Raw genomic sequence first — 27,727 nt, 5'->3', positions numbered from 1 at the left:
AAGTTTTGTAGCCGCCCCCAATGTGATGGACATAAAGGTACCTCCAGCAGCTGAATCCAATAAATTCCGCGAAGAAAAATTTAGTCCTGCATAGAAGGTTTGGATGATCATCCAAGTAGTCGATCCATGGGTTGGGCAATTCTTTACCAAAGTTTTCATTCTCTCCCATGCTTGAGCAACATGTTCAGTATCTAATTGCTTAAAATTCATTATGCTACTTCTCAAAGATATAATTTTAGCGGGAGGATAATATCTACCAATAAAAGCATCCTTACATTTAGTTCATGAATCAATACTATTCTTAGGCAAAGATAGCAAGCAATCTTTAGCTCTTCCTCTTAATGAGAAAGGAAACACTTTCAATTTAATAATATCACCATCTACATCCTTATACTTTTGCATTTCACAAAGTTCAACAAAATTATTGAGATGGGCAGCAGCATCATCGAACTAACACCGGAAAATTGATCTCTCATGACAAGATTTAGTAGAGCAGAGTTTAATTTCAAAGAATTCTGCTCGTAGTAGCAGGTGGAGCAATAGGTGTGCATAGGAAATCATTATTATTTGCATTTGTGAAGTCACACAACTTAGTATTTTCAGGGGTATTCATTTTAGCAACAGTAAATAAAGCAAACTAGATAAAGTAAATGCAAGTAACTAATTTTTTGTGTTTTTGATATAGAGAGCAAGACAGTAAATAAAGTAAAACTAGCAACTAATTTTTTTGTATTTTGATTTAGTGCAGCAAACAAAGTAGTAAATAAAATAAAGCAAGACAAAAACAAAGTAAAGAGATTGAGAAGTGGAGACTCCCTTGCAGGCGTGTCTTGATCTCCCCGGCAACGGCGCCGAAAACAGGCTTGATGCGCGTAAATGTACACGTCCGTTGGGAACCCCAAGAGGAAGGTATGATGCGCACGAGTGGCAAGTTTTCCCTCGAAAGAAACCAAGGTTTAATCGAACCAGGAGGAGCCAAGAAGCACGTTGAAGGTTGATGGTGGCGAAATGTGATGCGGCGCAACAACAGGGATTCCGGCGCCAACGTGGAATCCGCACAACAAAACCAAAGTACTTTGCCCCAACGAAAGCAGTGAGGTTGTCAATCTCACCGGCTTGCTCGTAACAAAGGATTAAACGTATCGAGTGGAAGATGATTGTTTGCAAGAAAATAGTAAAACACAATTGCGATAGATTGTATGCTATGTAAAGAATAGGACCGGGGTCCACAGTTCACTAGAGGTGTCTCTCCCATAAGATAAAAGCATGTTGGGTGAACAAATTACGAGTCGAGCAATTGACAAATAGAGAAAGGCATAATAATGCATATACATGATATGATAAATATAGTGAGATTTAATTGGGCATTACGACAAAGTACATAGACCGCCATCCAACTGCATCTATGCCTAAAAAGTCCACCTTCAGGTTATCATCCGAACCCCATTCGGTATTAAGTTGCTAAGCAACAGACAATTGCATTAAGTATGGTGCGTAATGTAATCGACAACTACATCCTTAGACATAGAATCAATGTTTTATCCCTAGTGGCAACAAGCACATCACAACCTTAGAACTTTCCGTCACTCGTCCCGGTGTCAATGAAGGCATGAACCCACTATCGAGCATAAATACTCCCTCTTGGAGTTAAGAGTACAAACTTGGCCGAGCCTCTACTAATAACGGAGAGCATGCAAGATCATAAACAACACATAAACAATAGATTGATAATCACCATAACATAGTATTCTCTATCCATCGGATCCCGACAAACACAACATATAGTATTACAGATAGATGATCTTGATCATGTTAGGCAGCTCACAAGATCCAACAATGAAGCACAACAAGGAGAAGACGACCATCTAGCTACTGCTATGGACCCATGGTCCAGGGGTGAACTACTCACTCATCACTCCAGAGGCGATCATGGCGATGAAGAGTCCTCCGGGAGATGAATCCCCTCTCTGGCAGGGTGCCGGAGGCGATCTCCTGAATCTCCCGAGATGGGATTCGCGGCGCGGCGTCTCCGGAAGGTTTTCCGTATCGTGGCTCTCGCATGCGGGGGTTTCGCGACGGGGGCTTTAAGTAGGCGAAAGGGCAACGTGGGGGGCCACACGAGGGCCCCACACCATAGGTCGGCGCGGCCGGGGCCCGGGCCGCGCCGCCCTATGGTGACGGCGCCTCGTGGCCCCACTTCCTTCCCTCTTCGGTCTTCCGGAAGCTCCGTGCAAAAATAGGACCCCGGGCGAAGATTTCGTCCAATTCCGAGAATATTTCCTTACTAGGATTTCGAAACCAAAAACGCAGAAAACAGACAAGCGGCTCTTCGGCATCTTGTTAATAGGTTAGTTCCAGAAAATGCATAAATATGACATACAATGTGCATAAAACATGTAGGTATCATCAATAAAGTAGCATGGAACATAAGAAATTATCGATACGTTGGAGACGTATCAGTCTTCTTCCGGCGCCATGACGAAACCGACAACCTTTTCATTTTCGAGCACAAAGTCATGGTTGCTCTTTCTATTGGCAAATATCCATGGAACATTGGCAACGTTTCCACATCACCCACTCCTCTGGGCCTTATGCCAATCCTCACAACATCGATCCTATCTGCCTTACGGGGGTTCATTTCTCCGCTGTTAAGGTCATTGTAAAAGCTGAAACCATCACCCTATGAACCTCACGATGAAGAACCATTGCAGTGAGGGCTCCATTGGATAGATTACCATCATTGGTTTTGAAGACCTTACGGCGGGGTTTGGACATTCCTCTGGCCTTGATTTCGAGCCTATCCCTGAAGCTCACTCCTCGGAAGATGATGCGGTGGAGCTTGTTGGCGGTGGCGGCTATGCTGACATGATACAGCAGCTTGGCATCCCTGCTCCTCAAATTTATGATGATGCTCCTCACAGCGCTGCCCCTGCAGCGTCGGCTGTGGAGCTCGCGTTAGCGCATGCTCCTTCTTTACCTATCGCTGTTGGCGATCCTATTCCATCCAAGCCTCGCAAGGTGATTGTCAAGCTGCGCCTCAGGTTCTTCGACGTCTTTGTCTTCGGGACTAAGGGCAAGGCTAGTTGACTTTATCGCCCTTGTCGGCCCGCTTCGCCGCCCCACTCTTACTGCAGATATCCTCGTCCGCGCCACTGCTCCCGGCCTGGAATCTGCTGCTCTGCTAGCCTTAGCTTCGGCCTTGGTTTTGGGCACTCCCATGGCATCGGCTGGGCCTCTTGCGCAGCTGCCTGTTGGGCCTCCTGCTCCTGCCCTGCTGCAGGTTCCTTCTGTTGATGTTGTGAGTCCAGGCTCCTCGCCCTGCCTCGCCTCATCCTCATGGTAATGGCATCGAGGCTTCTCCTCCCCGCTCTGCTCCATCCCCACTTCGTGCTCTTGTTGCCGAAGTTGCGCCGGTGGTGGACACGGTGTGGCGCGTGCCATCCCGATCCCTGCTCTCAGGCACTGCTCCAGGCTCGCCAGGCCGCTGTACCTCTCCATCATGGACAAAGCGGTTATGCGCAAGAAGGCTCTCAGTGAGGGTGCTCCTGCACCTTCCTACCGGCCAGGTGAGCTGCTGGCTCACGATCTCCTGGCGGTTGATGTCAAAGAGGGACGCCATCTGGATGACGATGGCGTCTCCGCCTTGGCTGCTGCTTGTGACATCCCACCTGATGCCCTTAATTAGCTTGGGACCCCCCTCGGTGTTGGCCAGGTCTCCATGATTGCTCACCTCCAACCGCTCCTCTCAGCTTCGATGGCTGGCCCATCTCGTGATGATTCAGCCTTGGAGTTACTCTAGTCGTCACCTTGCTATGGCATCGGTTTAGTTGTTCCTTGTACTCCTCTTATTGAAGTATGTTTCTTGTATCCCTCCGTTTCTATTAATCTTCATTTTGGGACCTGTCCCCTGTACCCATGTAACTTGTGTTCTAATGCTACTTATGTTTGTCCCCAGACTATCTAGTTCGTTGCTCCTTCCTTCGTTGCTGTTTAGTTTATCATGTTAATTAAAGTAACCTTCGGCTGTTGGAATGTTCGTGGCCTTGGTAGACGTTGTAAACGCGACGACGTCAAAGTTGCCATCGACTCCTTCCTCCCCCATATCCTCTGTCTCCAAGAAACTAAACTAACGACCGTCTCGTGTTTCCTAGCCTCCTCCTTTCTTCCCCCTCCTTGCGGTCTTTTATTTTAAAACCTTCCGTAGGCGCTTCTGGTGGCATTGTGACGGCTTGGGATGGCAGTTTCCTTGAGCTGATCCATCACTCCGTTGATGATTTTTCTATCACTTCTACTTTCTTTGTCCAGTCTTATGACCTCATTTTTTCTATCATCAATGTCTACGGGCCTTGTATTCATGCTTTGAAGCCTGTCTTCTTAAACTCCTTGGAGCAAATTTTTGCTTCCCTGTCTAACCCTGTTGACTTTATGGGGGGCTTCAATTTGATCAGAGCCCCGCGGGATAAGTCAACTGACATTTCAGCTCCTCTGAGATTGCTCTTTTCAACTCCTTTATCAACAATCTTTGTCTCGTTGATATTCCTCTTTTGGACAGGCAATTCACCTGGTCGAATCAGCAAAATCCCCCCATTCTCGCTAGACTTGATCGCGTTCTTGTCAAACCAGAATGGAGCTTCGCCTTTCCGGACTCCACCCTTACATCCTCCTGCCGACTTACTTCTGACCACGTTCCCCTTCACCTTGCTGCAGCCTCCAAGACCCCTCGCAGCACTATCTTCAGGATCCTCCTTCACGCCTCTTGTCGTCTCAAACTGGTCAAGTCTTGGGCCCAATCACTCTAACCTTTCGTCTGCCTCCAGCCTTTGCCTTCACCTTAAAATGCATTCGCTTTGCCACCCGAGATTGGGCTAAGGCACCGAGACTTCCCTCTATGTACCTCGTCAACTACAGAGCCGTCATCTCCTTCCTTGATCATTTGGGGGAGGTTCGGCCGCTAGATCTCGGTGTTAGAGGGACGGCTTCACTCTCTTGCTCGTCTTCACCTAAGTCAGATAAATGCGGACCGTGCTACTTATTGGTGTCAGCATGCAAAAATTCGGCAGTGCACCTTAGGGGATGAAAACTCTCATTACTTCCACCTATGTGCTTCGGCCCACCTCCAGAAAAACCATATCAAAGTTCTGGACAACGACGCTGAGGATTCTGCCTTTTCACACATGGAAAAGGCCACTATTCTTCATTACTTTCTTAAGGACTTATTGGGACTCCCCTTCCCTCTTCTGATTCCCTTGACCTTGCATCCTTAGTCGCTTCTACCTCCTTAGATTCAACCCAAGCTGCCTCCCTTATTCGCCCCTTCTCCCTTGACGAGATTCGGACTGTTCTTTTATCTATGAATGATAACTCCAGGCTTGGCCCTGATGGCTTTGGGCTGGCTTTTTCAAACAGTTTTGGGATCTTACCAAAAACTGTCTCCTTGACTCTCTTCAGAATTTTCACTCTTTAGACCTAGACCTCCGACCCATCAACAAGTCCTATATTGTCATTCTCCCCAAAAAAGCAGATGCCAATCGGCCAGACAACTTTAGACCTATCTCTCTTCAAAACTATTGTCTCAAAATACACTCCAAATGTCTCACCCTTCGCCTGCATGACCTTATTCCCTTCCTTGTCCATCACAACCAAACTGGTTTCATTGTGGGTCGCTCCATTGCTGGAAACTTTGTCTATGCCGCAGACATTGTTCAATCCTGCTATAAGCGGGGCACCAAGGCCGCTGTCTTCAAACTTGATCTTGGATTAAGTGGCTAAACGAAACTAGCCAAACACCTCCGTCGTCCTAAATGGTGTCCTCGGCCGCTGGATCTAATGCTGGCGTGGACTACACCAAGGAGACCCTCTCTCCCCATTCATATTCAACATCGTTGCAGACGTCCTCCAGCAACTTCTTCTTCAAGCCTCCCGGGACAGCCTCCTCCTCCACCCTCTCATTGACGACCTACCTTGTCCTATCCTCTAATACGTAGATGACACCCTCATTATTATCTGTGCTATCCCCCAACACATGACTAACCTAAAAAAATCTCTGTGATTCCTTTATTGCCGTGATGGGCCTTGCGATCAATTTCCACAAGAGTACCTTTGTTCTTATCAAAGTTGACCCGCTTGTCGCCTCTGACATGGATGGTGCTTTTGGATGCGATTTCTCCTCCTCCCCCCAGACTTATCTGGGGCTCCCTATGTCCACTCATAAGCTCGGGCTAGCTGACTTTAACCCCATTATTACGAAAAATATGCGCCTCTCTGGGTGGCGGGGCCGCTCCCTTCCCATTGGGGGACGCCTTTCCTTACTGCCATGCTGTCCCATGCCACGACCTCTGGTCTCCTCTCTGTTGGGGTCCTCGAAGCCATTGACAAAAGATGTCGCGCTTTCTTCTGGATGGGTGAAGAATCCTATCATGGGGGTCAATGTAAAGTCGCATGGTCCGAGGTTTGCACTTCGAAGGATCGTGGGGGCTTGGGTGTCCTCTCTATCTCTGGGCAAAATTCTGCCCTCCTATCCAAATTTCTCATCAAACTTCACTTTGACTCCGCTGCCCCCTGGGCTTGCTGGTTCCGCCGATGGTATGGTTGATCCACCTCCCGTGACATGGGTGATCAACATTATTTAGACACCCCCATTTGAAAAGATATTGTTGTTGGCCTTGCCACCTTCCGCTCAATTTACAAAGTCACTATTGGTAATGGCCTCTCCACCTTCTTTTGGCTTGACCTGTGGCTTGGGGATGCCCCTCTCTCTCTCTGAGCGCTTCCCTGCTCTCTAATCTCACTCTATCAGACCTAATTCTTGTGTGTCCTTCCTCTTCTGCTCCGGCTTCCAGGGTAACTTAGGACCGCGCTTGTCCAGGGCTACCTCGGCTGACCTCCTTCCGTTGACTTCTGAGCTCAGCTTTGTGGCCATGCATCACGACATTCCTGACCAACGTGTGGGACGCCTCAATGCTAATATTCTCTCAAACAAATGTTTCTATGTCAATTCTTTTAGGCATCTGCATGTAGATTGGTCGGCGAGCAGGGTCTGGAAAAGCGCGGCTCCCCTGAAGTGCAAGATCTTCTGCTGGCTGGCTCTGCGCCGTCGACTCCCGACCAACGAAAGGCGCTTCCGGCACCAGCTTTCATCCTCTACCTCCTACCTCTCATGTGTTCAGGATGAAGACACCGATCACCTGCTCATCCAGTGCCCGGGAAGTTTGGACTTTCTTCTTCCCGCAGGACCTCCCCCCCCCCCCCCACACACACACACACAAAAGCTTCGAGGACATGTGGGCACGCCGCCGCTGCTCCTATGAAGGCTCCACTGTGGCCACTGCTGTGGCTTGGAACATTTGGAAGAGAAGAAACGCACTCGTCTTCAACTCCCTGGACGAAGACCTCACGAGAGTGGTTCGCCGATGTATTGATGATATTCGGCTTTGGGCCTTTAGATGTTCTACTCCTGCCTCCTCCTCTGCTTTAATTTCTTGGTGTAATGGCTACCCCCCCCCCCCTATCTTTCTTCTCCGTCCAGTAAAACTTTGTACTGGATCCGGCGTAAGCCCGCCATAGTCCCGGTAAAAAAAGAAAAAGGAAAAAAAATTGCATGCACTACCAGATTTTGAACTTTGACTTAACTGATCTATGTTGATTTTTATTTTTTTATGTCTAAAAGAATTTGGGACACCATTTTGGGGCGCCTGCGTGGGCAGCTCACAGCGCCGGACGCAGCGTGGGGGCTGGCAAAGCAGGCGCTCCAAAGAGCTTGTCTCGCGCCCCAAACACCATAGTTTGCAGTTTTAAGTTTTGCATTTCTTACCATCCCAAAACAAAAACTTTTGCATTTCTTGTACTCCTCAAAAAGTTTAGAGAATCTCACTGGCTCTAGCAGTCAACATTCTTTTAGTCTGACTGAAGCTAACTGAACGTCTGAACAGCTTAGCAGTATTCTTGCGGCGCAGATTCTCTAAACTTTTTGAGGAGTACAAGAAATGCAAAAGTTTTTGTTTTGGGATGGTAAGAAATGCAAAACTTAAAACTGCAAACTATGGTGTTTGGGGCGCGAGACGGCGCAGATTCTCTAACCTGCATACAGCAAGTCAGAGGCTGCCTTGCGTCATCTGGATGCCGTCTGTCCCGGATCGTCTGGTCTTCCTTTCCTCCCTGCCTGCCCTGCGTTTGGCGCAGCTCTCAACGCCGAGTGCGTGGCATCGTGCACCTACCATAGAGCAATTTTTAGCGGAGGCCACTAACACACACTTACTGGAAAAAGGCTCCAGCCGCGACCTCAAAAGTATTTGGGACGCATCGGATATTTTTTTCGTTCCCAGCCGCGCGGTGTCCGGCGCAGAGGTGGGCGATCTACCGCACGCGGTGCCCTGTCCCGCCGGACATGCGCCTGCCAAACAGCGGCGGGTGGAGGATGGCCGTCAACAGGGTCGGCGTCCCTCCGCCGCCGGCAGCGGGAACTAAACGCTGGAGGGACATGATCAGAACCCAACGTGCTCGCCTCACCATCCGCGAACCAGCGTGGCAGCAGCATAGGCGGGCCGGCGGCGGCGACGCCGGCCCTTCCGGCGGCCAGTAGTAGGCCGCGCGACTGCGAGTAACCGAGGCCGGTGTAGGCCGCGCGACGGCGAGTAGGTACGACCATTGTAGTTTTAGATTAATTCGACTAACCATCTCTGTAAAGATGGTCCTTTTGGCCAATCAATAGTAATGAAAAAATCCTTTTGCTTACCTAATCACTGCCGACCGGGCCCGGATGCATCCAACGCGGATAGTTTTCGCGTCCGCGGAGCATCCGCGGAGACGTAAACCTGGCGCATATTTGGACCATGTTTGCGTCTCCGCGGACGGCCCGGTCACTTTGCGCCGCCCCGCTGGAGATGGTGCCAGACGCATTTCCGATCACGACGGATGAAAACGGTCGCTCAACGACCGTTTGCGCCGCGCCGCTGGAGATGCCCTAACAAACATCAGGCCTATTTTTTTGAAAAAAAGTCTCCTTTTCCTGGTATGCTATCGATGCGTGAGATTAGTTGGAGGCATTGCACGCTACTTGGTTTGTCTACAAATTGGGCTACCTTTTAGCGGCGCCAGACGCAGGGCCAGGAGGGGAGGAAAGCAGGACCAGGCGATCGGGGACGGACGGCATCCAGGCGACGCAAGGCAGCCTCTGACTTGGTGTATGCAGGTTAGAGAATCTGCGCCGGTATTCTTGAGGCTCGACACCGTCACGTGGCTATGTCACGCCGCCATCCGAGCGAGCGCCTCGCCGGCGCGCTCGCCTGTGCACAGCCGGAGCTTCCTGTAGTCGTCGTAGTTAAACGTCTTGAACCGGCGCGGGTGCTCCTCGTTGACGAACGCCTCCGGCGCGCACACCCTGTCGTCCTTGGGCGCGAGCAGGAACATGGCGATCGAGATGCGCGGCACCGGCGCCACGCACTGCACCCGGTGCTTCACGGTGTGCAGCCTCCCGTTGCTCCACGCCTGAAACACGAGAAGAGGCAGCCTGTCAGAGCACCAGACGGCAGCGAAATCGCAAGGAAATTCCAGCTGAATCAAGCGAATCGATTCGACGGTACCGTGCCGACGTCGCCGACGTTGACGAGGAACGTGCCGGGGAGGGGGTCGACGGGGACGAACTCGCCGGCGGCGGGGTCCAGCACCTCGAGGCCGCCGACGCAGTCGTCCTCCTGGAGCACGGTGAGGAAGCCGGAGTCGGTGTGGATCTGCACGCCCGAGGAGCCCACGGTGTCCTGCGTGTAGTTGTACCTGTTGATGCGGAACTGGCACGGCCAGTCCTGGAACGGGTGGCCGCCCTCCAGCCCGAGGCTCGACGCCACCTTGCCGGCGACGTCGACGATCAGCGCGTGCATCGCCTCGGCGTAGCTCCTGACGGCCTCCCTGCGGCGGGTTTTGCTTTTGTCAGATCAAATTGTTTGAGGATAACTCCGATGGCAACGAGGAAGCTGTGGACCTGGAGCGGGGCGGCGCGTCGAGGCGGGCGCAGAAGGCGTCGACGTCGGCGGAGACGGCGGCGTCCCAGAGGCCGAAGGCCTCGTAGAGCGGGTTGGCGGGGCTGGGCGCGACGTAGCCGCTGCCGACGACGGAGTCCGTGTTGCGGCGCTTGGCGTCGTCGGGGAGGTCGAAGAGCGCGCGCACGGCGGCCTTCATCTCGGCCTGGAGCGCGGCGGGCACGCCGTGGCCGGACACGCGGAAGCAGCCCAGGCGCTCGCACGCGTCCCGCAGCCGCGCCGACTCCGCCGGCCGCGCGCCGGCGAGCCGCAGGTCGATCACCGGGATCCCCACCATCTGCGCTGCGCTGCCTTGGGTAGTTGGGAAGAGTCACGCGACGCTCGCCGATCTCGTGCGCTTGCGTGCGGGGGTAGTGGGCTCGACTCGACGGAGTTTTAGTAGTTTAGAGGCCGGCCGAGAAAGGGACGCGGCGGGGGGCAGGGCGGCGCGTCGTGCCACCGCTTGTCGGGAAAATGGCACCGGAATTCGCAGCAGGAAGGAACGAACCAGTTGATGTGTACCGAGGTTGGTGAGACAATCGATCGACACAAGCGCGCACGTCAAATACTGCCTTCTCTTCCTTCTTGGACTGCCTGATGCACCATCGTCTCATTTTTGTTAAACAATTTTTTTAGCAATTCACAGATTTACAAAAGTTTTTGCAGTAAATAAATGCAGTTCTCGTATAACATTCCGCGTGTGTAAAGTGTATAGGCACTTGAGTAACATTTCCTGTGAATAAGACTACAGCTTCTTGCATCGGCAGGCAGTGTTAGTAAAATGTAACAAGAACTTATTGGGGCGGTATTTTACATACTTACACAGCAACATAAAATACGCCGTTGCCTTGTCAGCATACCTTCACTTATTGAAAAATTATCGAATGGACAAGATTTAGCCATATAATCATATAATTTTCCTTCAGGGGTATACGCTACTATAAGTGACTATTTCAACACTCTTCAAAACCCTCTTTAGAAATGGAGGCAGGCCCATCCACAAAATATTGTTACTGATTATTTTTTTAGAGAAAGAAATATTATTACTGATGTGGGGGGCTCATTTGCATGGATGCTCTTCCTATTTACTTTGAGGCCCCTTAATGCAAAGCAGGGGCGTAGCCAGGCCCAGGTAATAAGGGCCTTGGCCTGGGGCATGGTGGTGAAATTCTTTGTTAACTATAGGAACGTTTAATACTGTTTCTTTTTTGCGAGTAGGACTCTGGCATTAAAAAAAACAACGAATAGTACAAAGCACTTAAAAAAATTACAACGAGATCCTTGAGAAGCTCTTCATCTTCAACCTCCAGACCGTATCGATGGTGCGCCGCCGCAGTCGTTCCTCCCTGAGTCGGCCTAACATTGTTGGTTGCGGACGGGAAGTCGCCGAACGGGTCAAAAAGACCACATCCGTCCCAGAGACGAAGAAAAGTATTTGCAAACAGATTTGCACATATGTTTTTTTAGATGTTGAAACAAACCATAAACAGAAGAAAAAAAATAAAGCTTCATTTGCCATTTGTCTCATGTCTGCAATAATTACATATTTCATAGCATATTTAGTTATTTACATGTTTCATAACACAATGATTCACATTCATTTTTTAATCATAACTTGTAGTCTGATTTGTATCTTTTCAGCCGACTAGATAGAAGATATGTGTCCTTTGGTTAATTTGGTTAATTATCTCAATTTTTTTCCCTCTTCAACGTTTATGGTGGACATGAACTTGTTGCTACATCCCATGGTTAGGCGACTGGGTTTCCAGTGGACTTGGGCGGCGCACGTCGATCATCGGCGTGGTGCAAGGTTTTTTCAAGGCTGAAGAAGATGGCTTCCGCGGCGGATCGCGGCAAACAGAAGGAAGGAGAACTCTCACCACGCGCAACACGATCTAAGATGGAGAGGCCCTGGGCAGATTGGATCTGACGGAAGAGTAGGTTACTCCATTCGTGATTAACGATGTGGAAGAGGGAGAGAAACCAAAGTGGATGCTGGCAGGAAAGGTATTGTATAGCAACACGGTTCCATATCCAAACTATTGCAAGTGCCCTTCGGCCAGAATGGGGAAATCCTAGGGGAGTTTCGCTTAGTGGGCGAGAACAAGTTTTTGGCGGAGTTCGAGTCTCAGAGAGATCGAGATCGCATCAGGGATGGGTCGCCGTGGCATGTCAGTAAGAATGCGGTGATCCTGGAGGAGTTTGTGGAGTGTATGAAACCATCTGAACTGAAGTTTGATAAACTGCAGCTTTGGGCTTGCATTCTGAACTTGCCATTCAATTTGAGGAACAATACTTGGGGAACAGCCATTGCAAGCCATTGCAAAACAGATTGATAAAAATGCTTCTCAAGTTGTGTTTGATCCGATTGGAGGGTTCCTACGGGCCAGGATTACAGTTGATGTGACAAAGCCTTTGAGGAGGGGGATCCTAATTGACTCGGCCGCAAGAAATGTCAGGACTGGTATGATATACAGTATGAGAATGTTCCACACTTTCGTTTTTCTTGTGTGCGTCTTGGTCATTCAGATTTACTCTGCCCAAATCGAGGGACACGTGATGCTAATGGTAAGTTGCCATTTGACCCTAATTTGAGAGCCACGGATGAGAGGAAGAAAGCCAACTCAAGTGAGCATTCTTCAAGAGAGCATTTTGCAAATACGAGTAGTAAGAGAGATACTAGATTCTCGAGTACTGATGCTGAAGGTAGTCCAGAGGTGACGTCTCCTTTGAAGAAAAATGATAAAAGAAAAAGAAAGGGAAACACACAGCTGAAGGTGTATAGAAGGGTGGAGGTGAATCCCCTTGCGCAGGAGACACACAAGGATAAGCAAATGGTTGTGTTTTCAGAGCGAACGGGGTGCCAAGTCTGAAGATCAGAACGGGCCATCGTCAAGTGATAACTTAGCAAATAAGAAAAGAAAGACTCCTAGTAACTCTCAATCTTCGGCAGAGGCTGCGTTGTAGCCCTGCCTATCCCAATGAGTTGCTTAGGTTGGAACGGTCGAGGGCTTCGGGACCAGGAGACCGTTCGAGAGCTTCGCAGTGTTGTGAGGCAGGAAGGGCTCATGTTACTCTTCGTCATGGAAACGAAGATTAGCAAGAAACGTTTGGCGGATCTGCAAGGAACTCTGGGTTTTGCAGGTTGCTTCGCTATTGCGAGTGATGGCCTTAGTGGCGGAATTGGTTTGTTTTGGTTTGCCGAGGTCTCAGTTTCAGTCAAAAATTTCAGTTCTGGACATATTGATGCTATGGTGCAGAGAAGGGACAAAAGCTCTGGGGAGTGGAGGTTTACTGGCTTTTATGGGGCGCCAAGGGTGGAGAATAGACACCATAGCTGGTGTTTCATGAGGACTCTTTTTTTCTTTGCTGCACTCGGCATGGCTGTGTATGGGAGATTTTAATGAAACCTTATATAACATGAGCACTTCTCTAAATCAGATAAACCTGAGTGGCAGATGGGAAAATTTAGAGAGGTTATTGAGGATTGTCATCTCCAGGATCTAGGATGGAGTGGTACGGCCTACACCTGGGACAATCAGCAATCAGGAGCATGGGGAGCTGAGGAGTTCGGGTGCTTGGCGCGCACAGTAAGAAATTTGAGGTAAAAGTTGGAGCGTTTGCGGACTGGTTCTAAGGGTCGAGGCCGTTTAGAGGAGGAAAAAGCAATTGTGAAGAAATTAAAAAGAGCTCTCCACCAAGAGGAAATCTGGATGAAGCAATGCTCTCGCATATTATGGTTGCGTGAGGGAGACAAGAATACTTCATACTTCCATAGATGCGCAGCTCAGCGAAGGAGAACGAACAAAATTGAGTTACTTGAGAGGGCTGATGGCACTTTATGTGATAGTATGGATGATACACATTCGGAGGTTCGGGGTTTCTATACATCCCTCTACCAGTCGCAGGGTTTTAAAACAATTTGGCATTCTATATGTTATTTAATTTCTCGTTCTTTACTCTATATATTGGTACTATTGACTACAAACATTATGTATTTTCCATCATCGAAACAATCAATATACCTTAATTTTGTGTTTAAGAGAGGTATATGGTTCAATATCAAGCGGTGCACAACTTCCATGCTCATATGTATCACTTGTAAATTCTCCTTTTTTACTCTATATGTTGCTAGTATTAGAAACACTATGTATTTTCCATCAAAAAAGTATATAATTAATTGATTTTGTGGTTAATGGAGGTATATGGTTCAATCTCAAGCGGAGCACAACTTGCATGCTCATATGTATTCTCTATAATGCTATTTTTTTTTACTTTGTTGTTAATCAGACAAGGTGATCTATCTTTTATTTCCTTCGCCAAGATAAAGAAGTAAACCTTCAGGTTTGGATACCTTCACTATGTATACATGATTTTATCCTTCTGCAAGTTTCCGTTATAGTGCTTGTCATTTTTCTCTTTTGGATATATAACTAAACTCCAGTAAAAATAGCTGAACTCTAGTATAGCAACCGGCCTCAAATGCAATGGTTTATGTATGTTTGTACTTTGTCGATGCATATGCGTTTGATTGATTTGGTGTTTGTAGTGCAGGGAAATATGGAGGAAATCTCGCCTCAGTTGCTATGATTCTTCTTCAAAATTGAAATTTTAATCAATGTGTCACCTTCTTAGCTCTCTCCAGTTATGTATGGTGCTTATTATTTATCTCCAGAGTATTTTTTTTGTGTACTCGTGAATGCTTGATGTTAAGAAATGTATGTTTCCACGGCAGAGTTGTTATTAGTAGAAACGTTTATGGCTTTCCAATAATGACTTCCTCTAGAAGGAATTTTTTTAATGAAATTGCATTGCAATGTCATGTTTAGTTTTTCTCACATTAAATATTTTACCTAGATTTTGGTGCTAGAAATAGTAGCATTTCAGGATGATCTTGAATTTATTTTTCAATTTGTCACCAAAAATGTAAGGAGAAACTAAAAAAAATGCTTGTGAACCTTTAATGAATTTTGCTAGAAAAGTACTTCTGAGAGAGAGAGAGAGAGAGAGAGAGAGAGAATACTAGTTTTTGTATTTAAATTGTGTTAAATGTCGTGTTCTTGATACCATGATCGTTAGCATTAGTTATTGAATGTTGCTTTGATTGGTGACATGGATTGGATTGAGCCACCCATGAGTTTTGAACTCTCGATCAGCTTTAGTTCTAGCTCAAACGTAGATTTTGGACTCTGCAAGGTGAAGAGAAAGAGTCTAGAAATGGAATCACAACAATAACTTTGTCATGAGGGTGCGTGTATAAAATGTTCGTGCATTACCACTTGGTTTGGCGGCCAGATTAGGCAACGATGATGCCACTTTGCCTGTGAGGGTAGGAGGACTGACCACCGACCAAAGATATTGCATACCTCATTCTAACTATGAGAGAATTCTTGAGAGGTTGAGGGGAGAGTGTTGGGATGAGAGACATGGGAGAAAAGCAACATAATAGAAAGTGTCATGTTGGGTCTACTCCATTCTGAATTATAAGATATTTTACATATTTCAATATTAACTACGTACATGTGGACTAAAATGAGTGAACAAACACACTGAAATGTGTCTAGATACATATGATTAAAAAAACTACAACGAGTGATAATTTGGTTGAATTTAGTTGAAATTTAATAATTAATTCTGAGATGAAATATACTAATGATGTGATTGGAAGCTTATTGTTGCCTAGTAAAAGGTTATTTTTTGTCGATGTTTTGTGATGAAATTTGGTTGAATATAATTGAATGTGAAGCTGAAAGTTTAAAAACTTAAAATTGAAATCTGGTGGCCTTGAAGTTAAAATATAGCATTTGGGGAGTAGAAAATTCCACGCAGTGAGTTGAAGTCAAAATGTCACCATTTTCAGTTGAAACTTGTGTCCTTTAGAGTTTCTAAGGAAAAATGAGCTAAAAAAGGATACAACATATTTACGAATTTGATAGGTTTTAGGCTTGTCATAGCAGCCCGCACGGCAAGAGGCACATGAGTGCGTGTGAATTAGCGCCACCTCAAGGACAATGTCACGCGACTCTTTTGACTGAATCTCCGACATAGTCTAGGAGCATCTCAGCTCTTTTCTAGATTAGATTTTCTCAAGTTCATTGGTATTATAATCCTATTATCCGATACCGCATGATCTTAGTTGATGCATGGTGAATATTGATGTTGATTGGCCTTGAATTTGCATGTCGAATACAATCTTGTTGTCTAGTAATGAACCTTGTATTTGAAGTTAAGCACTCTGATGTAAAACTTAGCGTAACTATGTAATAACAACGTAACTGGTCATAGAAACATATGCATATGCATCATTTGATCCATGTAATATCCTTAATCGTTACACACTCACATCCTCTATTATATGCTTAGTGAGTATATGATTCCATCTTTACTAAAGGACTCAACGTTTGATTCGATGTTATTAATAGCAATTCCAGGATCCTCTAATAGTAAAAGTAGGTGTCGAAATTTAATCAAGGTGGCTGCTCCTCCATTGATGTTTAGCCTATATCATCATCAAATGGATCGATATATACCTGTACAAGTCTGGTATGCCTTTCATAGTTGCGTTAGTCGCTCTACTGGTACCCTTGGTCCTTGTTTCCTTCTAGCTTGGCTCGCCGTCGCGGTGTTTCTGCTCAAGAGAATCGATCGTCCTATACTATCAACCATCGGATTACGATAGCTACTCCTGGCCTATTTACCATCTTTTCTATTTTCTTTTTGTCCTTTGGGCTTTCTTTCTGATACTATTATTTTCTTTTTAATGGAAATCGGGGGAACCCCTTGCCTAAAAGAACATCTTTTCTCAGCAATGCGTCCTTCACTAGCAAAACCCCTACCCCTAAGGATAACCGTTCCATTATCTGCTGCCTTAGCTTGAAAATAAGTCGTACAAGCGAAAAGTTTATATACAAAAATGAGGATAAGTTTTTCTTTTGTGTTCAAGTTGAAAAGTGGGTGGACATAGGTTAGTAAATTCTTCATTATTGAAGATGTTGGTAGTTGAACTGTACGTATTTAGCAACACGTAATCAAACTCTTCTTTTTGTCAGTGTTTGTGCTCCTTTTTTTTTCAAGAAAAAACCCAAACCCAGCCGACCAAGACATGTCACTGTCAGAGGGCCCAACCGAGTACGCGCCTCGAGACGGACCCCACCTGGAGCGGCCCCAAATCCATTGACTTCCCTGCCAATCCACCGACCTCCTCCTCCTCGTGCACACCCACCCGAACCGCTTCCCCCCAAACGCGGGGCGGCTCAACGCGTCCCCAATCCCCTCATGGACGCCGCGAGCCGCACCTGGCCGCCGCCCAACCCCTCGCCGGCGCCCTTCTCCTCCCGCCTCCGCGCCTCCTCCGACTCCCACCGCCGCCGCCGCCGCCGCCACTCCAAGAAGTCCAGGCCGGAGCCGCCGCCACCGCCTCCCGCGCCGCCCAAGCCCGCACCCGTCTTCGCCGGCTTCGCCGACCTCCCGCAGGAGCTCCTCCACCGCGCGCTCTCCGCGTCCGGCGCCGCCGACGTCTCGGCCGCCAGCCGCGCGTGCCGGGCCTGGAGGGACGCGCTGCAGCCGCTCCGCGAGGCGGCGGCGCTGCACGCGCACGGCCGCCGCCTCAAGCACGGGCCCACCGTCCCGGCCCCATGCGGAGTCGAGGGGCGCGACGTTGCGCGGCGGAGCGCGCTGGGCATGTTCCAGCGCGCGGCGAGGCTGGGATCCGCGGCGGCGATGGTGGACGCCGGGCTGCTGTGCTGGGAGGAGGGGCAGCGAGAGGAGGCCATGGGGTACTACCGCAGGGCGGCCGAGCTGGGGCACCCTGTCGGGATGTGCAATCTCGGGGTCTCTTACCTCGAAGGTATCAGTGATTTGGGTTATACGGGATTTCCTTTCTTGGATACTTGTTTCAGATGGTAGCTAAAAGGTTAGGGCCAATTGGGCTAGTGTCCTAGATGTGTTGATTTCAGTTGAATTATTGATTGCTCCGCCTCGCGCCTCTGCCTTTTGCTGGGTCATTTTACAGTAAACCTTGTATTCTTTCAGTTTGATTTGATACTCTGAAGAGTAGCAAACACCTAACTCATAGTGGAAACGGCTTCTAGGTTTTGTTACGCAGTCAAACTCTTCGTCTCGAGCCATTAGAAATTTGGAATTGACTAGCTGTCAAATTTCTTTACAATACAGCTGATCCACCCGAGGCCGAGGAAGCTGTTAGATGGTTTTATCCAGCTGCATCCGCAGGCAATGTTCGTGCCCAATACAACCTAGGACTCTGCTTGCAGAATGGAAAAGGAATCAAGCGGAATCAACGAGAAGCTGTAAGATGCCACCTCTGTGCACAGTTACCATTGTGCTTTATAATTTATTAAAGTTCAAAATAGTTAGTTACTCTAGATGTATATTCACTTGTTGCACTGATTTCATTGTTGTTAACTTGTTATAGGGTTTTTTACGAAATAGGCCTGTAGCAAAAGTTTTCTGAACTAATTTTTTTATCAGGCAACATCCATATGCTCTTATTTTAGTCCATGGCGATTTCGAGGCTGATTTGTTGTGTTCGAGCTTGTAAACTAAACTTGTTATATGGTTGCTGAGAGAAAGTATCCTTCAATCTTGACTGGTTTACCCTACTTAGGTAGTCAGGATTGTATCACCAGGATCAATGCTAACTGGTGGATACCATATTACCACATGACTCATCAACCTTCTCTGTAGCAGTTACACTAAGGTTTTACTTCCCTTCATATTTCCAACTGAAAGAAACTTGTAAATGCAGGCAAAATGGTACTTGCGAGCTGCAGAGGGAGGGAATGTACGAGCCATGTATAACGTTTCCTTGTGTTACTGCTTGGGTGAAGGGTTTACGCAGGATCATGTGCGTGCAAAGAAGTGGCTGCAACTAGCTGCTGACTGTGGTCACAAGAAGGCTCTTTATGAGTGTGGTCTTAAACTATGTGCGGTATGTCATTTCTTATCTTGTACCACATGAGGATGCTGTTTTGTTTATCTAAACTATTTCCATGATAATCTGAAAATATTAGTACATTTTTCCAAATGGTTTTCATTTGGAGGCATATTGTAATTAATTGTATATTTGTTTGTTTTTCCTGCATCCTGCATTGCTTGCTACCACTGCATAGTGCATTATTGTTGCTCGTATAAGGTTAGGGATGTAAGCTTGGTTGCTCGGTGTTCGAAGTTCTCAGACTCTGCATAGGTGCGATCAACGTTCCTGCTTGGGACCTACATGAAACCATACCATTTTAATGTTGACTTGGTTTGACTTTGGTATCTTTTTACTCAAGGAGACTTAGGTAGACAGAACTGAAAGGAATAGTATATACTACCTCTGTCCATAAAAGGATGTCACAAGTATGTCTAAATTTAAATGTATCTAGACACTTTTTAGTGTATAGATACATCTGAATTTGGGCAAATCTCCGACATACTTTTATGGACGGAGGGAGTATCTTTGTCAAATTAAATAGTTTAAGATCAAAGTTGGCATAAGACACCAAAGTCAACATCTTAATTGCAGAGGATAACTACCACCAAAAGTTGGCATCAGACACTGATAGTAGGCTGGGTCATTGATGTGTTGTATAATATGTCATTAAGTAGACATGCCATTCTTGTATTCAGCTTTGTTGCTGTTTGGGATGTATTTGCTTGGTTTTTGTAAAGAAGCTGTTGATAATGGTAGTAACGTAGATCAGATACGTCATAACCTGTTGCATTACTACGGAGTATCATTGGCTCTCCAATGTTAATTGTTTAGTGAGAAGTGCATTCACCTGTAATTATTTTAATTTTTAAGCATCCGTTTGTGATGATGCATATCTTGCTTAGGCAGGAGACAAGATCAGGTCTTTCATGTATCTAGAGCTGGCAACACGCCGTGGAGAAGCAGCTGCCTCACATATGAGAGATGTAATGCTTGAATCACTCTCTCCCATGAATACACAACTTGCCCTGTCAGAGGCTGATAAATGGCGACCGAAAGCCCTCTATACCAGAAGATGACCAGATGGACCCCTCCAAATACAGACCATTGTGCTGGGCATTGGCTACATCATCTCCAAGTCCAAATCGGAATAGGCATCCCTGTGGGCCAAGCGGGTTGGGGCATTGGCTACATGATCTTCATGTTCACCTTAGCTCTTCTTTGTAAAACCTACCATCCCAGACAGCTTCTGGGGAACTTGGTCAAGTGGCAATGAACTTGGTCAAGCACGCAAGAATTTCTATGGCAATAAAACTGTATAGTGTACAGCGTATAAATTTCTTGGTTCAGTTGGCCTGAAGATTGAACCATTGCATCTCTGTAATCCATAGAAATTCTTGCGTGCTACTGACCAGATGTGTGAAAACTCTGCAACTAAAAGGAACAATGTGCTAAAATGACATGCAGCTTTGGTCACTGGGTAAGGGTTGAAGATACATATAAGGTGCAATGTATCAATAATTAAGATGTATATATATATAAGCTTACAGCATTTCTGTGGATGCCATTGTGAAAACGGTTCTTATGATTGAACTTTTTGCCTGTCGTTTTTGCTTTTAGGTACTTTGTACCCTTGAATTTACAGAGGTCTCATTTTTGAACCTTGTAGTTACTCAACGATTGTGAACATGACAGTGGAGCTAACAAAAACGGCTACAGGCATTATGACGGTCCAGGGAATGATCAAGACACGATAATATTCCCCAGAAGGGACATGGCTGTATTTGTGTAACACAACTTTTATTTATACATGCATTATGCCAGTCCAGCCTTCATAACATGCTACTAGTGGCCCAACGTTTAATCCGTGCAGTTAACAAAGATATTACAGAAAACCATACACACCATATAAGAAAACAAATTTTATTCGGAGCAACATTCGTAGACTGCAGTAGTTTATCTTTTTGAGGCGCTGCAAGCTCAGAGTTTGGAAACAACGCCATTCTGGATGACTTTAGGCGAGTCAGCTTCCTTCACATCAGCAGCATCAGAAGTGCCAGGAGGCACGTCAACCGCAGGCGAACAGTTGAAGAATCCATGCGGCTGCAGTGGAGAAAATAAGCTTAAGTTCAGCTGAGATCGATTAAGTAATGGACGAGTTCCTCTCTGAAACCAAAACTACAGCAGGAGGCTACACAGGGTCAAAATGTGGTACGTACCATGAGCATGAAACCAATGCGTTCCACTGGCATGACAGGCCAGTCCTCCAGCCTTGGGATGTGGGTAAGTCCAAACACATACCTGTAGATGCAGAACACAGTTGTAAGGATCGGGAACTGCAAACTCAGTAGAACATTGTTAGCTAGCAGCGTGTAAGAGGAATGTACCAGAGGACGATGTCAGTTTCCTCCAAGGGTCTATCCTTCTGAACCCAAGTAGGTAAACCCTCGTGTAGACGAGGATTCTGATTGGGGAACTCCCCTCCAGGGAACTTCTCGTCGCTCTTGTATGGTGTGACCCAGAGATTGTGCTTTAAGAACCCGGCTCGTCGAAGGAATTTTGCCTCAGGTAGAGCAAACGGTAAACAGTTTGAACCAGGCACGAGCCTGTAGCCAGTTGGTTGGCCGGTACGGTTTACAGCCCGTGTGTTCCTGACCTGATCAAGATGAAAACGAGGAACGGAAGAAAATCAGTATTCTGCTTTGCTGTGGCGTGGATATGGTGTCAGTAATATTTGACATGCTTTTTTGTGCAGCTGGTATGTCCTTACTGACATAGTGACATGTACTCTACTGAAAGTCAGGAGATACCAGCTGTTTGACCACAGAGATGCTGATATGTTACCAATGATTATGAATTGATGCATCACCTTGACTGATCAGCAATAACATAAGCAAACGAAGAAGAGAAACAACAAGCATGTCTGCATGTGCACTTACGATCCAATGTCGTGCAGATGAAGGGTCGCAATCTCGCATTGCCTGCAACTCAGATTTCAATATTTTTTCTTCAGCGTAGAAAGCATTGTTGTGCACATTATGTGTGCCTGCATTTTCTATTTTGACATTTACTTCAACCACCTGTGGTATAAACAAACGAGTCAAATATACCACATGTTTGTGCAGCACACAGAGGACAGGGTATTCTACAGGGCTGGTATAATCATAAGGCTCTGCTTTCAACCAAAATAAGTGACTGTAATAATATTCTGTAATAGGACAAATCAACTTATACTTAGTAGATGCAGTGGTACTTAGTCTCTCGTGGGCATTTTGATATCATGAACTAAAAAAAAGATGCAGGGGACCCACCTGATTATGTGCCTCGTTAGGTTTGCAATCAACAGCCATGTCCATACGGGCAATAAAGAAATGCTGGTGAACAGGTGCATACAGACTAGGAGCGATGGTTGTACCATATTTCCTTGTTTCCCCAGGCATCAGCGCTCCCAAACTAAGAATTCCAGTAAGTTTTATTTCAGCCTCTATCTTACCATCCTATAGCCAAGAAAAAGAAAAAATGATTACATTGCAATAACAAAGTGGTAGAACATGGAAGCATCATACTAGTTAATTAAAAAACTAGGTTCAAGTATGTACTAAATCTCAAATATGGTTTTTGAATAGTTACCTGATAAAAGTGCCAGTAAAAACCATATTCATAGTTGGCAACTGTGCAGATAAATGACACTGTCAGCCTCCTTGATCGCCTAACTTCTGCTAAACCAGTTCTCCAATCTTGGTGCTTCCACAGGATTCCATGGTCCTCCTCATGCAAACAAACACAATTTTCAATCGTCTCCACATGACCCGTAAAATTTGTGAAGTGTGCATCAAAATACTTTATGTAACCCAAGCAGTCACATCCCTGCACAAAGAAAGAACAGAGTATATAGTCAGATCAAAGTTCAAATCACAGAAGAGATAAATCGCCTAGAACTGAGCAAATGACCTTCTTGAGGGAATGGGCATTTTTGCCAAGTCCATCTTCTCCAGCATCAAATGCATTCTTTCGATAATGTGGTTCACTTGGATCACCATAAGGAACAACCATCTCAACAAAGCTCAGCCTATGAGCTATAGGTCGACGTCCACGGCTACCATCAACATATGCAACAGAATAGATAACCAGACCCTCTTTAGGGGTGAAGCCAATACGGAAGTTCCACTGCTCAACATCATTAGAAGTGTTATTAGCTCTAAATGATAGGTTTTTAAAAATACCGGTATGATAAGTAAACATATTGAGAAAATATGTACCTTCTGCCATTCCACAAAATAGCCATTGATACGGAAGCTTGGGCCCTCAGGCTGATCGATAATAAGAGGTTTCAAATCACTTCGATCAACACCACCTCTCGTTTCCCCAGGAGTGTAATTTCTCAAATGATCTGGTGGGGGAAGAGGGACAAACTTCCTATCCTCAAACTCTATGACAACACTATTCTGCATATCAACAACAACATGGATCCCTTCGACAGGTCGAGCATAACCATTTTCCATGGGACTATCACTCTCAGTTAGGCAAAAGATTAGAGGCCTGGCAAGTCTGCGACTCGGAGCATCAGCTTCACTGTAGTAGCCCGCACACCTGATGATTTATGAACGAAGTCCAAACCCAATTTTCAGTATGATGACGTAAGCTGAAAGACAATAACTAGAATATAAGTTTGACAGTAGCTAGCTTACCAGGCATCTACCATAACAAGCTCCATATCGTCCACACCTCTTTTTTTCATAGCTTCAATAAAGGGAGGATAATTTTTTACCGTAGCTTCACACTCAGCATATTCCATTGCATCCTGAAAATTCAAAATAATCATAGTAAAAATCATTTCAGAAAACTGCAGCATAATGTTCAAAAGACATTCAAAAACCTGAGTAAATATTGAATAACTACAAAGATGCAAGTTGTGAGAAATAATTAAAACATATAAAGATTGCATGGTCGTTGAAAACTATTGCATAAACTAATTGATTGGCAGATTCAAATTTGGGATCAAATATACAAATGAAGGTAAGATAGTAACAAATTAATTAGGCCTACCATTGCAGGCTGAACATCTGGAATAACTTCAGATGATATCACTTTCCCTCTGTGATGTCCACCTCTAGTAGCTGCATGCACTTCAGATAGTTCAACTATCCAAATGGTAGTCTCATTGGAACGTCTGTTGTAGACAACAAGCTTGGCCCTCCTGGGAGGCAACCTGCTTGGAATGACAGGGGAGCCTTTTGTTCTAGGGAGCAGTGATGGTTGGAAAGGTGGGAAAAAGTAAGCATCAGCCAATGCTACAACATTCTTTTCTGGTTCCAATAGCACAGCTTCAACAAAGCGCATGCTGTCTCGTTCCTATGATTTTAGAATATAACTCATCAATTCTGTTTTCAAGATTATACGGAAAAGTATGTGAAGAATTTTGTTACAAACCTCAGGAGATTTTCCAGCAGCTCTTACAGTTGCAACAGCCACTGCAATTTCGGCAGCAGATAACGGGTCTAAAGGGTGGAATCTCTGGGCTCTTGTCATTATAGGTATCCCTGCATTGGTTTCACCCAGCAGAACATTACGAATGGAATGTATAGTAATGAATAGAACTTAATTAAGACATGGTATCAAACAGCTATGGTAAGGAAAATTTATGCCTCCTAGTTGTCGCCATGAAAAAATGCGCCAACCCCGGTAAAAAAATAAGTGTCAAGCCTGTACATAATGTCTAAATGGAAGGCAGTGGTCCTTCCGGTTTCTCGAAAAAATTGATGTCAAGTGGACTCACTGAAATAACTTCCAATAAATTTCTAACAAATAAGACACATAGAGCCAATCACAGAGCAATAAACATACACAACTCTTGAACAACATAGGTCAAGCACTCATAGAAGTCAATTTGGCTGGTCAAGAGTACCACACTCCATGTGGATGGCAAAAGAGTCACTTGATTGAAAAATGGTTGTTGACCTTATCTCTGAAGCAACATAAAGAAAACGGCACTGACATGGACCATAGTGTATAAATGCAAGTCTTAAAATATTGTTCTATCCACTAACGTAGTTATGAACAAAGATAAGAAAATATAGCATATCTTTATCAACACCGATTTGTGTCCCTCATTCATTGCCTACAGAAACTAAATCAGAAATCAGTATGATCTCGCGCAACAAAGTTCAGTATGATCTAGTTAGCCAAAGCACACAGTATCAATTATGTACAATCATCCCTCTACATAAGTTGATGATTGGCAGATGAACCTTATATGGTAAGTTAGGTGACATTTCTTCAGATCAGGTAAAGTTTTGTCAGTGTTCCAATGTTCTTTCGAGAATATATATGTTCAGTCAAACTGAAACTGGTGCTCGTTAACTTCCTGAACATAATTTCAGGAATGCAAGAGATAATTTACCAAGAATGATTTGTCTGACATATAGCAATGATAATTTTGGTTTATATGAGATGCTCAGAGCTATGCAAAAATCTACAAATAGCATAAGCTGAACTTTAAAGGCCAGCTCGAATGGGTATCACCAGACAACCATCGAATGTTAAACTTGTGCACCCTGCATAACGTGGCATCCTCAGAAACACTACTTTAAGATATGTCCATTGCCAAGATAGATCACCTTGCATGATCAGCAACCCCGCAAACGGTACTACTGTGAGATAATATGCTCATCACCCGCAGTGCGGGGCAGATGGACCATACTGCCTGATAAGCTTATCCCAAGTGCCTAGTGGAGCATCTAGGAAGTGTGAGTGGCTAATAATCGAGAATCCTATTGGTCCGCCCATTGTCAACGAACATCATTATCGATACGACCCAGACACTTTCCTAACTTTATTTATCTATACGCATGACACCTCACCATCAACCAAAAAGTATAAAGGAAACAAAAATGATCACTGCTACTACTGATCAAAGAAAAGGTTGAAGCGAGCGCCCAACTAGTATCCAGCATAAAAGCCAAAACAGTAGACAACAAAAGAGACAATTGAAAGGTTTGTGACAGCATGGCCATGGTAGGCACGCCCATCACGTCATGACCCCACGATTCAATCATCAACTTATCTATAATAAGGTGGTGTAAGCCGGATTTTTTGTTAATATGGTGGATTAATGTCACTAAAAGGTATAATCGGACGCTAAATGCACAATGCCCCTGCAACAGGAGAAAAAAAAAACTACTGGCGGGCGATCTGCATACTCTGCTTGCATGCATAGTGATCTGCACAGCTCGGAGACTGATTTTAATTCACGGATTTCCTACCTGTTATATTCGATCTGGTCCCGAAACAATAATACTCCTAGTTGCCTGATCCTCCTACATCTTCTGCTTGCATGCAGTGCACACGGGGACTGAACTCTATACAAACACCACTCACTCGCGGATCCATGGGTTTGCTAGAAACCGTGATCAACACAAATACCGTACGGCACTCGTTCCCCATGACCCCAATCAACCACGCCAGCGTACAAAAATCGACAATATATGCATGAACCGACTCGATCGAGAGAGACAGGGGCGGTGATCCGCGATCCCCGTACATACATACCTTTAGATGAGGCCTTGGCGGTAGTGGGCTGGACCGCGGCCCCGATGTCGTCCATCACGGCGCCGCCGCCAGCCGCGGATACGACGCGCTCACCGCCTGCCATGGAGACCTTCCCGGCCACGGCGATCGCTCTGCGGGCCCCGGCGGCGTCGCGCGCGGGGAGGCAGCAGGCCGTCGCCTTTTCCTGAGCTGAGGCCATTGCAGCGGATTGGCGAGCTGACCGTGTCCGTAGTCTCCTCCTCGTTCTCCGATCCCACGATCTGACATACAGCACAGGCCTCCGCCTCCCCGCGCCTTCGTCCTCCCCGCGCCGCTCTCGCTACTCCTCCTACTCCTTAGGGCGTCTAGGGGTTCTACGGGATCGGGCCAGGATTCCGGTGGCGGAGAGGAGGGAAGGCGTTCTCTCCGGGAGGGGCCGAGGAGCGGAGAGGTTTGGGTTGTGCCCGGTGGAGACTGGAGCTAGGCCTGGAGCGGTGGCGGTGGCGGTGGCCAGTGGGGAGAGGAGAGGTTCTGGGCGCTGTAGAGGGAGGCGAAGGGGGATCACGTGCATTTATAAAAGGCGAAGGGGAAAGGTGACTGGGCGATATTGGTAGGTGGGTGGGCTGGATTCAGGATACTTCTCGGTTTATCCTCGGCTACATGTACACATAACTGTACCCTGACGAATTGACGATCGCGCCGGCGACGGGGGCTTATCGAACTGTTTTTTCGCTTGTACTCTGTGAAAGGATAATGGGCGTTTTTGCTGCACTTGATTCAAAATTTGAATTATCAGTCCTACTTAGTAGGAGATTGAATCTCTGCTGAGCCCACGGCCACCTTGCGCCCCAAAGTAACTCTTAGAGTCTTGGTCACCCTTGCGTCGAGGGAACTATGGCTGGAAAGGAATCTAGGGTTTTCGGCGCACTAAAGTGGAGAGAAATCACATAGTGCTCTTAGCGTGTGAGTGTGGAGGTATCCAAGGTAGGTCACCTGTGGCCTGTTGCTCGTCTCAGTTCATGAACCCTCTTTCTCTCTTAATGAATGAAGACACGCGATGCTCGCGTGTGTTCTTGAAAAAAAAATTGCCACCTTGTGTTCCAAAGTAACTCTGACAATCTTAAGACACTTGTGTTGCCAAATCATCTCATCTCCTATCTCTTGATTTTCCATAACTCCTATATATATGGATGTATTACCTTTGTTAGACCTTTTTTTTTTGTCAAAGACCCTTTTTTGGTCAAAAGCCTTAATTACA

General features: G+C 46.3%; 3 protein-coding genes across 3 annotated transcripts; 1 reads left to right on the top strand and 2 right to left on the bottom strand.

Moving 5' to 3' along the window:
* Positions 1-9,240: 9,240 nt before the first annotated feature.
* On the bottom strand, positions 9,241-10,308 carry LOC124669661 (2-oxoglutarate-dependent dioxygenase DAO-like). Its single transcript, XM_047206233.1, has 3 exons — positions 9,974-10,308; positions 9,579-9,900; positions 9,241-9,483 (listed from the first exon to the last, which is right to left on the bottom strand). The coding sequence occupies exons 1-3, from the start codon at positions 10,306-10,308 to the stop codon at positions 9,241-9,243; spliced, it is 900 nt and encodes a 299-aa protein (XP_047062189.1).
* Positions 10,309-17,270: 6,962 nt separating this feature from the next.
* LOC124674411 (F-box protein At1g70590-like) lies at positions 17,271-20,418 on the top strand. The gene is made up of 4 exons (XM_047210460.1): positions 17,271-17,856; positions 18,183-18,316; positions 18,775-18,957; positions 19,848-20,418. The coding sequence occupies exons 1-4, from the start codon at positions 17,286-17,288 to the stop codon at positions 20,019-20,021; spliced, it is 1,062 nt and encodes a 353-aa protein (XP_047066416.1). The 5' UTR covers positions 17,271-17,285; the 3' UTR covers positions 20,022-20,418.
* Positions 20,419-20,893: 475 nt separating this feature from the next.
* LOC124673834 (copper methylamine oxidase-like) lies at positions 20,894-26,813 on the bottom strand. The gene is made up of 12 exons (XM_047209869.1): positions 26,491-26,813; positions 24,373-24,482; positions 23,989-24,294; positions 23,631-23,743; positions 23,202-23,532; positions 22,894-23,109; positions 22,573-22,809; positions 22,254-22,439; positions 21,882-22,022; positions 21,330-21,598; positions 21,162-21,243; positions 20,894-21,045 (listed from the first exon to the last, which is right to left on the bottom strand). The coding sequence occupies exons 1-12, from the start codon at positions 26,687-26,689 to the stop codon at positions 20,923-20,925; spliced, it is 2,313 nt and encodes a 770-aa protein (XP_047065825.1). The 5' UTR covers positions 26,690-26,813; the 3' UTR covers positions 20,894-20,922.
* Positions 26,814-27,727: the final 914 nt, after the last annotated feature.

Source organism: Lolium rigidum, chromosome 7 (assembly GCF_022539505.1).
Source record: "Lolium rigidum isolate FL_2022 chromosome 7, APGP_CSIRO_Lrig_0.1, whole genome shotgun sequence".
NCBI lineage: Eukaryota > Viridiplantae > Streptophyta > Magnoliopsida > Poales > Poaceae > Lolium > Lolium rigidum.
Note: the sequence above shows the minus strand (reverse complement) of the source record. Positions and strands in the feature narration are given on the sequence as shown.

Coding starts and splice junctions, on each gene's coding strand:
- LOC124674411 (XM_047210460.1), top strand. CDS start 17,286: ATGGACGCCGCGAGCCGCACCTGGCCGCCGCCCAACCCCTCGCCGGCG. Junction 18,317..18,774: donor AGCGGAATCAACGAGAAGCT/GTAAGATGCCAC, acceptor TTGTAAATGCAG/GCAAAATGGTACTTGCGAGC. Junction 18,958..19,847: donor GTGGTCTTAAACTATGTGCG/GTATGTCATTTC, acceptor TATCTTGCTTAG/GCAGGAGACAAGATCAGGTC.
- LOC124673834 (XM_047209869.1), bottom strand. CDS start 26,689: ATGGCCTCAGCTCAGGAAAAGGCGACGGCCTGCTGCCTCCCCGCGCGC. Junction 24,483..26,490: donor CGCCAAGGCCTCATCTAAAG/GTATGTATGTAC, acceptor AAACCAATGCAG/GGATACCTATAATGACAAGA. Junction 21,244..21,329: donor GAAACTGACATCGTCCTCTG/GTACATTCCTCT, acceptor CTGCATCTACAG/GTATGTGTTTGGACTTACCC.
- LOC124669661 (XM_047206233.1), bottom strand. CDS start 10,308: ATGGTGGGGATCCCGGTGATCGACCTGCGGCTCGCCGGCGCGCGGCCG. Junction 9,901..9,973: donor GACGCGCCGCCCCGCTCCAG/GTCCACAGCTTC, acceptor AACCCGCCGCAG/GGAGGCCGTCAGGAGCTACG. Junction 9,484..9,578: donor ACGTCGGCGACGTCGGCACG/GTACCGTCGAAT, acceptor CTCGTGTTTCAG/GCGTGGAGCAACGGGAGGCT.